General features: G+C 32.1%; 2 protein-coding genes across 3 annotated transcripts in view; one reads left to right on the top strand and one right to left on the bottom strand.

Annotated features, from left to right (window-relative positions):
- Nucleotides 1-15,935, top strand: part of LOC116772662 (uncharacterized) — a 138,179-nt gene that overhangs the window by 58,682 nt on the left and 63,562 nt on the right. The window contains exon 3 of the mRNA XM_061522346.1: nt 10,559-10,985. Coding sequence (XP_061378330.1) covers nt 10,559-10,985 — 427 coding nt within the window. The remainder of the gene's footprint in view (nt 1-10,558; nt 10,986-15,935) is intronic.
- LOC116772664 (uncharacterized) lies at nt 3,484-4,850 on the bottom strand. 2 transcript variants are annotated; one of them, XM_032664917.2, is made up of 2 exons: nt 4,742-4,849; nt 3,484-4,402 (listed from the first exon to the last, which is right to left on the bottom strand). In XM_032664917.2, exons 1-2 carry the CDS (start codon nt 4,779-4,781, stop codon nt 3,618-3,620), a joined length of 825 nt encoding a protein of 274 aa, XP_032520808.1. In that variant the 5' UTR covers nt 4,782-4,849; the 3' UTR covers nt 3,484-3,617. The 2 variants fall into 2 exon arrangements, with proteins under 2 accessions (XP_032520808.1, XP_032520809.1); XM_032664918.2 differs by having other exon boundaries at nt 3,486-4,260; nt 4,742-4,850.

Genomic DNA, 15,935 nt, shown 5'->3' on the forward strand with positions numbered 1-15,935 from the left:
TCAAAGGGACGTAATTAATTATGAAGATTTATTATTTGTTCACAAAAACTATGATTAATTGTTTGTAACTTGTACATGTTATTGTATTTACTGTTGTTTTTGTTATTATTTTTTAATTAAAAGGAAAATTTAAGAATAAATAATAAATAAGGTTTCCGAAATTAATGGTTACGTGAAACGTTTTTAAGGTATTTTTTGATTTGACTATTTTCTTTCGGATTCCCTTCGCTCTTTTATAATTATACACTTCACGAGACGTATTGACTACTTTGCAATAACCGTGAACACGGAAAGTAAATGTAATGGAAGTTTGCGATGATTTCAATACAAAAACTATAATAACTATAACTGTCTCTATCTCAATCTACAACTATTTCAACTGTAGTTGTAACTATCTCTTCAAAATCTTTCTTAGCTACAATATCATTAATTATTCATCCTCTTAGTTCAGTTAACTGTTAGCAATGTTATATTGTTAATAAATATATTTTCCATGATCAATACACCACATCTTTATGAAACAATAGCTAACACTCTACACCAGTGTCTCGGCTGAGAAAAATGGATTTTATTCAGCCATAAGCCATAGCCATGGCGTTTTCTTTTGATTTAAAACAAAAGTAACCTGTAATTTACGACAACTTAAAGCCTGCTGCAAACACGACGGAACTTATAATTAGCACAAGTAGACTCGAATACATTAATGAGCAGCCATTTGACAAGTATAGCCAGAGCTCGCCGAGAATACGTTCCATTTAACTTTCACTCGTAAATTACCATTAACTTTATCGTTATTTACCTCGATAGTGCCTTGAAACAGGAAAGTGCTACTTATCGCTTAATTTAAGTTATTTAAGCCGGGACACTATGAGCGAGTGGCGCACTTAATAAGCAAAAGGCAATCGAAATGATCCCACATTTATCTGCCCGAGTACCATACAGATGACAATCGTTTTCCGATAAATTTAAATAGTTGAAATCAATATTACAATATTATATTTAAAGTAAGTTTTTGCATGAAAATAAATGCAGCTCAATATAACACAGATGCTTCAAATTCTACCACTATTTCAAATTGTACCAATACCTTATGTAACTATGACCTACTTTCATAGCTGGTATAACCAAAGTGCGTGTTGAGCATCATTGAAAACGAGGAAGTTTATCATTTCAAAAATCACCAACGAACATTCTCAGATTATTTAAATTATATATATATTTAATTGATGTCTTATCAACGAGAGTACATTTGTTATGTGCTCCCAATAATGAAACAACTTAGCTATACAATTGGACGTATCGGGATCTAGGATGAAATGAAAATGATTATTAAAATCCATTTTGTTTTGTTAAATAAAATACTATAATAAAATGTATGTAATACTTCATTCTTAATTTGTTACTAGCGTATTATAATATATCATGGATCTGTTAAATTTCTTGTTTATAGATATACTTTATAAGTCATAATGACCCTATATACCTGGAGCCTACCAAAGAGAGATAGCACCTTTCCGACAAGTTCTCCAAATACCGCTGAGGCTTCTTTTAAAATTTATCTTTTTGTGATAAAATTTTAAAAATAGCATTTATTTTAACTATACGCTATAAAGAAACTGACTTATCCAAGAGATATAATTTTTAACTTGATCAAAGAATTCAAAGGGTCATTATTTATTTTTTTAGTTTTTAGTTTAGTTTTTTTTAGTTCACTAGATTGTCATTTAAGTAAAGATTTGTTGGTACATTTTTTATTGTTGCAGTATAATTTGGTTTAAATAGCAATTTCCAAAAATAAGAATTTTAAACCTGCTAGTAACCTATATTTGAAAGTCTGAACATATTGCAACGCTTTTATATCCCATAGGAATATATTAAATACCTTATATAAATTTTTGCCTGTAACATATGGTTGAAAAACATCACTTTTCGTAAATCTACTATTTTATAATTTTGATATATACATATGTTATTATGATGCTCTTAGATTTATTTATTAACCAATATTTTTCTTATGTGACCCCGTCCACGTATAGGTCAGTGTTGTTCTTTGCTGTTACAGCCACTGAATCTGAACTGCACTTTATGGTTCCACCCGTGTAGTTTTGGGGTTGGAATCGGGATTGGAATTGAAATTCGGGATCGGTATAAAAGGTACCCTATGTCATTATCCAAGGTTCCATCTACACCATACCAAAAATCATCTAAATTTGTTCAGTGGTTTAGGCGTGAAAAAGTAGCAGACAGACAGATAGAGTAACTTACACATTTATAATAATAGTAGGGATATTTCGTACATATTCTTAGGTGAAATATGCAGTGGAATCATAACGTTATCGTAACTTTCAGACGCTTTCAATTGTGTTTCTAAACCTTTCTATCGATTTTCTCTTCTTAAATAGCCCTTACGTTGGGCTTGAAAGTAAACAAACTAGCAAATAACAATATATTAAATTCCAATGGCTATAAAGTTTCAGCTTTCAGTCTACAGTCATTATTATATATATTCAGTCATATGGTATGTATTCGCTAAGCAGTGTAAAAGGTTTTCTCCAATCTACAATAATTTTGCTAGCGATTGGCTTTTTTAAAAATTAAGATCGTCTGTTTTTACAGCGATAAATATATTATTTTTTGGATTTAATAATGAAGTACTTATAACAACAAAATGACGATTATGAATTAAAAATGTTGTTAATTTATATACATTTTATATATAGCCGGCTTTAAAACACCACCATGTAAAACTCAAGCACACCAGCACTTCATGTCTACATATTTGTACATTAAAATAGTGAAATATCAGTAGGGACATCTTCCAGACGAATCCAGGTGTTCTCAGTTGTATCAACAAGTGAGTCATAACCCCACTTGTAATGGCTATAAACGTTTTGATTCTCGCGGCCTAAATTCGTTACTTTCACCGAGTTGGAGTTGTGTTTCTGAGTTCAATTCAATGACCGTTTTAGGGATGTTTATTTTTTGTGTACCAGAGAAGAACTGGTGATACTTCCAAACGATAAATAACCCTAAGTTCTAATAACTGCAAGGTGACGTTTGGTCACTACGTGTTCCATTGTCTATCTCATACAAAATATTTATAAAGAATTGCTAAAGACCCATAACCATTTTTTACCTTCACTGTTAGGTGTCATTTACACTATATATTTTCTGCTGCAAAACTACGTTTATAGCGGTTTCTCTTTCCACACAATTGCGGGATGCTGAATGATGTGCTGAGAGAATGTGGGCTTGTTTCAAGAGTTGCATGTACTGTTTCTCTTACAAAAACAATAATCATTAGTCATTCAACTTATGTAGGTTGTAAAAAAAAAGAATATTTCTTTTTACTTAGTATGAATTTCTACTTTATATATAATAGATAAACAAATAAATTTCCTTAGAAGCCCTTGTAAAATGCTTGGGATTAAAAAATTAAATGTATAAAAAAATATATTGTAGTTTACATTACATTGCATATGCAATCAGTCTCATTTTATAAACATGCTGATTACATACAAAATATTTAAATATGATTTGGAGCTTTTTGTTTTCGATTAATTAAGAACAAAATACTTTCGAAATTTATTACTTTTATTATTAATTATTTTATTTAGTTAACGTCCGTAGTTACCGAAAGAAGCTGTAGATTTACGTCTCTTTCTCTTTTTTACGCTGACATTTAATTTGTACATGACTTTTAACACATCTTTTATGTCTATATCCAATCTAACTATTTTCTCGTATACTTTTGCAAAAGTGTAAAATGTCAGGTATAATTCCTGGTATGTCTTTAAATTGGTGTAAAGTTTCATCTGTTGCGCTTTCAAAGTTCGAAGTAAAGAGAAACAGTATCCCATTTGATACTTCCGATAGTTTTTATACTTATTTCTGATGACTTGCATGAACGGTAGCATGTAATGAGTTTCATAAACGAACTGCTCCATCAAGGCGATTGCTTTTTTCTTTTCACGAATTGTTATCCATTTTTGCCCGTCGTCAAAGTATATTTCTCTGAGTGCGTCGGGTTCTTTACTAGTTGAGTTGATTATTGAACCGAATCTTCTCGATTGTATAGTTATTTCGTCTTCTTTGTCCCCAAAATTTGGTTTAGCGTTTATATTATCTTCTAGCAGTTCCTTTAGCTGCATTCGACGTTTTCTGATAAGAAATTTTTCTACCGTCATATTATCAACTTTCTGCGTATTTCCTTTTTCGGGTATATTTTTGGTGATTTCAACTGTCATTTTGGTTGTTGGACTAAAGTGTAACAAAGAAGTTTCAGGAATATTTAAAAATCTTCCTAGTTTACCTCGATACACGCCTTTTAGCACTTCCTGTATCATGTCGTCAGACTTTACGTCAAATATATCTTTTAATTCAAATTTTGGCATAAATAAACCTTTTAAACAAATTATTTTATGAAATGAAAAATATATTATGAATGTATTGTATGACTACGATTGTATTTTAATCATGAAATGAAGTCATAAGTTGTCTCACGGTAACTGTAGTGTTATAGACAGATTGTTGTCCGAGTAATAAATTCTTTGTAAATGTCTTTAAGACATCTTAAAAACTGTTCATTAATAACCGAACAAGGATTGGAACCGACAAAATTAAAATTAAAATCTATCATGACAAACCACATGAAAGAAGTTATTTAAATTTCTTGTTTATATTTTTTTTTCTATAAATATTTTTAAAAATAAAATAAATCAACTATAAGTAAATTACTTACAAATTAATAGCACATTATCAAAAAATCTTCTCGTATTCATTGCAAATGCATCAAAAAAATTAATAACGTGTATTCATATTCAGTATCTCGTGAAGATTTAAGATTATTACAGCCATTTCATTACTTTAAAGCATAATTTATTAGTTTTTTATTACATGTGTATTAATTAAGAATTACACTGTGTATACATGTTGGAACAAAAAAGTCCACTGTGGTAAGTTTGAATAATAAAGTGGTCAATATTACTAACAATAACTTTAGAAAAAAAGTGTATTGTAAAGATTAAAATAAGAATAACTCAAAGTCCTCGTAAAATATTACAAAATTTTTGGAATTCATTTTAATTGTTTGAGCTCTGAGGTGGTAGAGCCTGGGTGTGGTCAAGTTACTACAGCTCGAACATGGACAGGCTCGACCGGTTAAGTACCACCCTCTCTCAGAAAATCGGCGTGAAGTAGCCTTTAGTGGCTGCGTTTCGTCCGATGAGTGAGAGAGCCGTTTGCCCTTTTCCTATTACCACCCTTTTCTGCCATTTCCTTATTGCCACCCCTTCCTTTTCCTCAACAATCAAAGTTAACAACGCATCCATAACACCTATGCTGTGGATGTCCATGGGCGATGGTCACCGCTGCCCATCAAGCAGGCCATCTGCTTGTTTTCACATTAAAAAAAAAATGCTATTTCCAAACTAAATCCTAAAAGTTGGATGCTAACATCTACAGTGAATCATGATATATAAGGTATAATTTTTGGTCACATAACATAATTAAAAACTAGTTTACATAATGCCATCTAAGATTATTTTTTTTCGGAGAATATTAAAAGTTTTTTTCTTGTTTAAACAACAAAATCCCGACGTTTCGGTTCCTTTATCTACTAGGAGTATCATCCGAAAACCTTAGCTTCATTTAAAATTAAAAACTAACATCAACACCAGATCGTATAGGAATGTATTTTCAGAAATCAATTTAGAAATTTCTAAACTGACAAACTCAGGAACCAATCGAAACGGAACAACATACAAGCGCGGGTTTTTTTTAATATTGTTTTTTTTATTAATTTTTATAAATATCATTCACTCATTTCAATACCGTTAGTGGAAAGTTTAAATTTCTAGTGCAATACAAAGTGGAATTAGAAAATTACACCTTTATCAATAACTTTACAACGAATTGCACAAAAAACCTTATAGAGTCCAAAATAATAGTAAATTTCGTCAAAATATTCATAGTATCAACACTCCACAAACACTTTTAAAACACTCTACACAGAAAACTAAAAATTGTAACATAAAGAATTTTATATGAGTGTGAGATTGAGTTACATAACAGTGCATATCAGATGATAATTTTATATCCCATATACGTAGAGATATACAAATTAAATAAGAAACAATTTAATGACAGATAAAACTTTCATATAATAAACCGGGACGTTTTCTGACTGAATCGAAAACATGAAGCGCTGATGCTAATTCCGAACGAGCACAAATCGATTTCAGGTCACCGACACGTATGACGTCACGTCGGAAAACTCGGTTAACACTGAATAAAATAGCGGGGAGTGGAAAAACGGACAGAATAAAAAGTATGGCACGGCGAATACAGAATGAGATTGCATTACGTATTTTATCGTGAAATGGTATCTCATATACTAACTAGGACTTGGGAAAACACATGTGATGCACGGTTTTATTAAACTTGGTTGTGTTTAGATTCATCTAACGGCTCCCCTTTGATTGATTTATTTGAAATAATTTCACAATATATTTAATAACGACATGGCAGAGCTTGGCTAATGCTGGGATAAATTGCCAGGAAGAAGAAGAAGAATTTAATAACGACATGATTTCGTAAAACAAAAATGGTACCACCTAATAGACGCAACCGATATATTTTAAATAAGCAAAGTATTTTGAATGTTATCTTACTATAATAAGCGTAAATATCGAAATAATTTAACTGTTGATACAAAATATGCATTTTAAAAGGTTCGTGGAATAGCTCAAAGAACATTGCATTTATATTTCAATCTCGTATCTCAAACCTCAAAATGAGTTGGCTTTTATTTTAAATATGCTCCAATTTCTTTCATAATTTATATTAGAAGGCACATATCTTTCTTATAATAAATGGGCACAAATATAACAAACTTTCCTTATAAAATCACACAAATAAGACTGTGCTACACAACAGGCTTTTCCAATTAATAAAAAAAAATCAAGTCTTTTAACTGCTTAAGACTTTTTTTATCTTTTTTGAAATTTTTAAAAAATTCGGATTTGACAGATGATACTTTCTAAATGTTACCCTAATTGCAAACAGTTGGAAATGGATTGGTAAAAAAAGAATGTTGTAAGAGTTAAGAATAATACATATATATTTATTGTTATTATTTTTGGTGTTATTTTTTATTTTATTTATGTTTAACGCTCTGAATCAACACATTTAAAAAAAAAAATGGTTAAAGCTTAAGACGCAATTTATTTCCGTATATTATCTGTATTAACAGGCTCGCCCACTGAACTAGATAAATAACAAAATATTAAAAGTTTTTAAAAGTATATCATTTTTTTTTTCACATATAATATTATTATTATTAGTAAGGGCAAGTACTGGAGCGTCAAAAATAAAAATTTTAAGCTTGTTGGAAAGTTTAGTGATATTAAGAGAAGGAACTGCCTTTTACCAACTATTACTTCTCGCGTATAGAATTAGTAACTCGAATAAATATATGGTTTTGAAAACACACACACACACACACACACACACACACACACACACACACACACGCATACACACATTTATGTAGATGTTTTAATTAATATCTCAGAATTAATTAGGTTACAATTTACATTTTATCAACAGTATTTATTTCAATTTGGGATATTAACTATAAATTGTGGTTTTAAAATGTCAACTATTTCATTCTAGAACACAAAGTTAATCAATAGGCTTTAGGGAAGTTCATAATGGTTGATTAAATATATATTTTCTTATTTTATGGCAACATTATTGAATTAAATACTTTTACAATTTCCTTACAAAATTATTTCTTTGGTTTGAATAAAAGAAAATTGTAATCAATATTCAAATAGAAATATAAATAAACAATAAATTATTTAAGGCCCAAAAGTTTAATGATTAATTATAACTAGACCCTTGTCGAAACCCCAAATGGTAAAAACAATTTTAATAAGCTAGCAACATTTTCGAATTGGCGGGAAATTAAATGTCACCGTAACAAAATGTCTACCCCGTTTTTGTGTTACTAACTAAGTCTCATTTTTTTTATCCCGTTATATAAATTATCCTTGGGATAATTCATTATTCCTCTCAGATATGAATAATGGAAGACGGCATTATAACACGATGAAAGTTTACTAAAAGTGGGTTAGAACTTTGATGAATTGCTCAATGCAGACTTGTTCTTACTTGAACGTTCTCACCTTCGTTTAAAACAAATTGTAAACTTGAAGTTAGAAAGAATCATTAGTATATATTGTTGAACACTTGTACGTATCTTTAAGTTTTTAACAGGTAGAATACAGTTAATTAAACCTATATTTTCCAAGTTGCCTTTGTTATTTTGGATTAAATTTTCTTTAATTACAGTAACCGTTTTCAGGGGTTAACAAGATGAAAGTGTCTAAATGTCGGGCTCGTAATAAAACATAAACCAACTTAATTCAGATTTTTTTCTTGATTGAATTAGATTAATTTGTTTCAATAATAATTTGATATAATTCTACTTTTATACGTTTATTGTTATAAAGTTTGCATGAGATTGTCTGTTAATATAGACGAAATTTTTCATACATTTGTACAGTTGTAAAGCAGGAATATACTCGTATAAATTATCTTAAGACAAATTCATTTTTAAACTTTAAGAAACGTTACAAGAAAATATAAACCTACTAGCAAGAATCGTAGGTAAATTAAAATATTATTTAATTAAGGTATAGAAGCCTTAATACTCGAAGCCTCCAGAGTAAAGATTTTTTTGAGGGAAGATGAAAATTACACCAAATCTTTATTAGAGTTATGACCACCATTCATCGAAATTTGCGGTCTCCCGGGGAATTGCCGATAATAATGAACTAAGAAAGATTGTAAAAAAATATTCCCCGCTTAATAAAACTTTTCTCCATTTCAACATTTACTCTGAAATATTCAAATGTAATTTTTATTATATCATTTCAATCTTTTGTTCCTTCGAATATTGTTGATAATTTCTAAACGTAGTAGAAAACTATATTAAATATCATTTACATGTAGAAAATATGAAAATTGTTAACATTTTTGAAGACAGTGTAATTAATACTAATAATATTTTGAAAATATTAGTCTAGATTTTGGAGAACAAAAAAGTACAAAGATCAATTGGCACAAAATAAGTAATAAAAATGAGCTCACTACGATACAATTATTGGGACAAACATATAAAATAAATTATTATAATATTTATCGGTCTTAATACCTAACATATTAATACAGGTCATTGCCTTTTGCACACCGTTAAATGTATTGTTGTTAAATAATATTCCTACAACAAAAGTCAAAGGTTAATATTTCGATCTCCTGAAACTTATAGCAAATTTAACACATCTTACATCAAAGCTTTTATATTTCACAGTCTTGTGAGATGACGACAATATATCTGAGACGTAATTTAGTTTCCGACTATTGTTCCTCTAAGAATTGTATCATGGGATCGACAAAGATTTATCACCTCAAGATTTTGACACCCAGACATTTTGACATCACGCGGAAATTGGTCCTCGATCCGTTTTGGGGCCTCCATTTCCTGTATCGTTTACATCGGTGTTTCCGTGGCCTGATATAGTTTAGGGCATGACCTCGAAGGTTTAACGATTCCACATCGCCCCTAGTTTCAGAATTGAAATTGTATATGAAGTTATTTTTGCAAGAATTGTCTATTTGCTTATAGTTAATTGAGATGTAATACAGAATAAAAAGCTGTCAGTATTTGAGCGTTAAGAAAAGTTACGACTTTTATAATTTCTGTTTTACTACAATACTCGTCGTCTCAGTCTTGGCATTTAAGATGGCTTCATCTCTCCTGAGGACTGAAACAAGAAATAAATCTCGGCAATGTGTTTTACGACCATTTGTTCAGTCTGAAAGAACAATTGTGAGATTTTTATGCCTTTTTTAATAAGATTCTTATTTTGATTGCCTGAAAGTAAACACTTTACATAAACAACTAGATTACTAAAGAACGGAAAATGGCATGTTTTTCAACTGAATATATTAAAACTATGTAAATGATATTTTAAAGAATAATTTCTCTTTATTACTTATATCATAGACGATACAATATAACTTGATATTAGCGTACTTTTGTTCTGCAATTGATCAGAATCCATCTTAGCGTAGTTGATGATAAGTCTTTCGTTTTCTTACCAAAACTCGATAAATATAATCTACAGCTGGATAGCAAATAAGAGTCAAATTAATACTCATTATAAAAATGTTTTTATGCGTCCATGATTCATTTTTAATACTCTGTTTTTAACTTGGAAGAAAACTGTAATACATTTGTCATTTTTACAATCTTAATGTCTCTGAAGTTGCTCAAATGGGTTATATCTACATTGAAGGGCTCTTTGGAGCTGTCCAAAGTAATAATTCGTGATAACAAGAATACTTCTCCTCGAGTATCTTACACTTGATCAAGAACACTCATACTAACAATTCTTTAAGATAAGAGCTTTGAGAATGACCTTTTACACATTTCATGAATTTTAATGTTTAAATCATAATTATGAATTAAAATTTAATTTTTCTCTTTCAGTTCATCTACAAGTGAACCAACCGACGTTAAGGGACTACGTTCTTTACTCGATAGTTGGTAACTTCATCCGGGGCAACTTCACTCCGACCAGCTTCTCTGAGAGACCTTGCAGGGACGAAGAGCCTCTCCCCTACTTCAAGCCTAAACACGCGAGAGCCGTGCGTTCGAAGCACTCGAAGACCAAATGGCATGATGAAAGTGACAGTTATAGGACGAGGGGTGACAGTGATTTCGATGGTTACTATTTTAGACCAAAATTTCTATCGCGAGTGGAGCGTTCGATTTACAAGTTCGGCAAAATGAGATACAGGTTCCTACCAGCAGCGATCGTGAGCGGACCATTGCGAGACAGGAGGTCTCTCACGTTGCAATGGTCTTTGAATGACGCTTCACATTTAGAGAGAAAACAAACTAGTGTCGTCTTTAGGTAAGTTCTAGAATTCATTTCCAACACTTTACTTGTTCTATTTAATACGCTATCTTAGATTATTTCAGCATAAATGCTGTTTCATTATTTTTTTATTAAGTTCAAGAAGTTTCGAAGCGTTAATAGGTTTGAATCAGAGGTATCATACTAAAATAATCGATCCCTCTGACACTCTGATGACCATAATTCATAATGGCCAGTGGCTATAAAACAACGTAGAATATTGATATTAAACCAAATAGTTATTATTACATGAATGTTAAATAGACATTTTACGTTTATTGTGTGGCAAAATTTTGTGGAATAGCAACATTAGTGAAGTGATAAACATGTCATGAGATACCATCATCTATATTCGGAACACGTAACAGACTCGTCCCAGAACAGCCATGCATAACATTATACGTAAGAAACTTACTACTTATAACTGTAAAAATTTACTTCCCACCGCAAACAACTTTCAGACGTTTCAGGGATGATTCTTTGCTGATTTGATTTGCTATATAGTCTGACATACAGTTTTCGGATCCCTCTAAAGTCTTAACTATTAATAATAATCTATAATATTGTATAAATCATTCAGACATCCGTTACGAAGTGTATGAATGCATTAAGTCTCTTCACATGCAAAAGTAGTGGAAGACATGATGAAGATAAATCACGTGTGACCTGGCACCACACAGAAACATCACGCGCAGATTAAAAAATGATGAAGACGCAGCTGCTCCGGAACCCTGGGCTTACCGGGAGGATACTGGTGTGAAAAAGCACTACTAGTCTATACTCGATTTTATACTTATGCTACATTAAAATTTATTATTTTATAAACATATATATTATTATATTTTAATTATAAATCTATGACAAATAGGATTTAATAGCTTTTTATTTATGATGTTATTTATACAGGCGGGTATATAAATATTCTTACGAATGATCAAAACAATTATGCGGTGTTATTTATGCACGGTAATTACGTTTGGTGGCGAAGGCTTCAAGAGCAGTTTACCTCATAAATATATTCTAGTTAGAATTAAGACTGATCATTAGTCATGATGGACTTGGACTGAATATAAGTTTGTTAAAACAAGTTCCTCATTCACACCGATAGTTCAGCGTCAGCATTTGGTTCTTAACACCATTGATGTATAAGCTTATTCCTCGGTTATGCTTGCGCAACAGGATTAACTTATATTTTTATTCCTGAGATATGAATATCTCGTTTAAATAAACATAAACATGACATTTTCTTATCAATACTGTTATAAAAACCTGTCCTCCTAATATGGGGTTTTCCAATAGGGACGCTTGAACTTTGACAGCTGATTGCGGCCATGTTGTTTGAGTGACAGCTGTCAAATGCAGTGTGTTACATTCATTCCGTCCTTCCAAACCACCATGGCAGGTTACAGTGTCGAGCAGCACGTGCAAATCATAAAATTGTTTTATGAAAATGGGTCTTCAGTTCGAGCAACGTTCCGCGCACTTCGCCCGTTTTACGGTCGCGATGATCGTCCTGCCGAGTCGACTATCCGTCGATTGGTGGACAAATTCGAGTCAACCGGGTCAGTTAACAATCAGCCGGTTCCCGTGCGTCAACGTAATGCGAGATCTGCCGAGAATATCGCCGCTGTGCGCGACAGTGTCCTCGAAAACCCGCGGCAGTCAATTCCGCGTCGCGCACAGGAACTCGGCCTTTCGCAGACGACAACTTGGCAAATTTTGCGTTGTGACTTGAGCCTGCACCCGTACAAGATCCAGCTGACCCAAGAGCTCAAGGTTAATGACCATAGACAGCGCCGTGTGTTCGCTGACTGGGCATTAGAGCAGTTGGAAGTTGACGCCGATTTTGGCAAAAAAATCATCTTCAGCGACGAGGCGCATTTTTGGATGAATGGCTATGTCAACAAGCAAAATTGCCGTATTTGGGACGAGACCAATCCACACGAGGTTCACCAAGTGGCAATGCACCCGCAGAAAGTGACTGTTTGGTGCGGATTTTGGGCCGGAGGCGTGATTGGTCCGTATTTTTTCGAAAACGATAATGGTGTGGCCGTCACCGTCAACGGTGAGCGATACCGGTCGATGATAACCAACTTCTTTTGGCCTGAAATCGAGAATATGGATCTGGACAACATGTGGCTTCAACAGGACGGCGCTACGTGCCACACAGCACACGCTACGATGGAAGTTCTGCACGAGCAATTTCTGGACATGGTCATCTCGCGCGGAGGCGACGTGAACTGGCCACCGAGATCGTGCGATTTGACCCCGCTGGACTTTTTCTTGTGGGGTTTTCTTAAGTCGCAGGTCTATGCCAACAAGCCGCAAACCACCGATGCCCTCAAAGTCAACATACGCCACGCCATCGATCAAATACAGCCCGATTTGTGCGCCAGAGTCATCGAAAATTGGACCTTTCGTGTGCGCGCCACCAACCGAAGCCGTGGCGGTCATTTGAATGATGTCATATTCCATACATAATGGGGTCGATAGACCTTCCAAATAAAAAAAAAATTTCGCAAATATCTTTCCTACATGTATTTTTTTTTGCATTTCAAAGATCAAGCGCCCTTAATGGAAAACCCTATACAAATATATTTCGTTTTATACACATAATAATTTATGCAAATAATTTTGATTAACTTATGTTCGTTACAGATTTTATCCTATAGACTTTCACTAAAAGCGGATAATTCTCTGTTGCAGCATACAATATTGATTCTTTTATCTTTCCATGTTCGTGGTTTAAATGAAACAAATTTAATTAATTGCTTGTAGAACATTTTACTTTATTTTAATGAATTATGTCGTATTCCATTCACTCAATCAATCAATAACCGGACAACGTAATTAATTTAATGGTTATGACTCAAGGTCCAGACTCCCTCAGCAAAACACCTGGTTGCTGCCATGAGCATATTCGTAGTTTTTCTTTAACCTGGTCGTGACCTTATCAAAAAAGAGATTCTATATCGAAGAAGAGAAATTTTATTCAAAAGATGTTAAAAAAAATATAATTAGTATTGCTAATTTTAAATCTGTTAATTAAAATACATCGAAGGCTTTAAGTTTAGTATGTCATTAAATGTCGCGCACAAGAAATAAGTTCAGTAAACTTAATCTGTCTCCGATCAGTCTTTACAGAGAGTATCGGAAACTAATTTAGTTAGTCTATCAATAGAGACTTCCAGATGCAAATGATGTCAGGAAGCTTTATCTTATACTCTCGCATTTATGACTGTTAAATTAACGGAAACTTATATTCAGAACAGGGAACGAAGTTTTTAGATCTCTGACGGAACGTAATTGGTATTCTCGGAGGTGGTTTCCGAACACAGTTTTGTAAAGTTCTAACTTGCTTCCTAGGTCCATAAATCAAAGCTGTAATCGCTCCGGGATCAACTATTTTTCTTGGACGAGTTTGCTTTATTAATCACTGAACTTTGGTGTAAATGTGGAAATCAATCGCAGACTCGTATATTTAAGAGATTTAAACGTCAACTACTACTACTCTTTTGAATTCACTTAACATTTAACGATCTTTTGTAATATTTTCTCAAAGTCATATATTCTTAAAAAAGAAATGCATGTTGCCAATTTACTTGTATTGTTTTCATGATTTTATTGAACTCATTTGATTATATCTTTTATGGACATATTTATTATTTTACTATACAAATTGTAAAAGTTAACTGATGTATTCCACAACTGAATTACGTCTTACTCCGGCGCAGGCACCTTACTTTTCTTTCAAAACACAACAATGTTTTCTTTAACTTTTAAAATTAGCTAAAATTATTCTGGTTATGAATGTTGCTATACAAAAAATACAATTACATCCCTCTAAATTTAATATTTGTTAAATTAATTCCATGTACTATGATTAGTTAGTCTTAAAAGACCATAAAAGTCTTCATGATATGGAATTAATTAATAATTAAATAGCATAACATTCGCTTTATTATATCAACACTATACTCTTAAATATTTTCACGCACTGAATTAACTACGTGTATTGACATAAAATAATAAAATCGGCAGTAGGTACAGCTAGAATTTGGGTCTTCCTTATTTGGCTTGTTCCACTAAGTGCTTCTTTGTGCTATCCAACAAAGGATTTCCGCTACTCCCATTTGCACTATTTCAATGTCAAATCAACAAAATGTCGGTCGGTACTACTAATATAAAGATCATTCTTTTCTCTATAATTGCTTATAGATCAAGTTGTCAGCTCTTTATTGACTTGCAAACAGAGAGCTTATGGGATATCGGTAAGGATTTTTTACTTATACAAATAGTGACTTTCGTCACCAAAATCATTTAACCCAATTATATTGATGGCTTTTCAAACTTCAAATAATATATGAACATAGTATTAGTATACTAATTTATTTCTTTTTCTCTTAACACTGGAAGATGTAAAGTTACGAGTATGTACTGCTTCAAAGGTTTGGCTTTGAACTACTAAGTTTGTTGTTAATAAATTAACTAACTGCTTCGTAAGTTAGCACTGCAATGAATAACTATATGTATGGCGGATGCTTCGTTCCCTCGCTTATAAACATTTGAAACAAGCGAATCAAATTCGTTTCTTAATAACACGCAATATATTCATGTAAATTTCAATAAAAAAAATGAAACACTTACCTATATATTATATCCTTAAATAATATATACAAAAAATCGAGTTATGTTTCTTTATAGTATTAAGGATTTCTAATGAAGCGTTAGTTCTCCAAAACATAATTGTATAACGTACACTTAAAGTATGATAAAATCTGCCATATTAACTCATTATGGAAATTTTAATCTTGATACTAATAATAAAATGGAATTGAAATAAATATTTCAATTTGCGGAGCTACAAATTTTAACTATATTTTGTACAAAAATAACATTATGCAACTGATTTTTTTTTTTCACTTATCGCAATACTACTACTACTAG

This window comes from Danaus plexippus, chromosome 12, assembly GCF_018135715.1.
Source record: "Danaus plexippus chromosome 12, MEX_DaPlex, whole genome shotgun sequence".
NCBI lineage: Eukaryota > Metazoa > Arthropoda > Insecta > Lepidoptera > Nymphalidae > Danaus > Danaus plexippus.

Coding starts and splice junctions, on each gene's coding strand:
- LOC116772664 (XM_032664917.2), bottom strand. CDS start 4,781: ATGAATACGAGAAGATTTTTTGATAATGTGCTATTAATTT. Junction 4,403..4,741: donor TGATAATGTGCTATTAATTT/GTAAGTAATTTA, acceptor TTTGTTTAAAAG/GTTTATTTATGCCAAAATTT.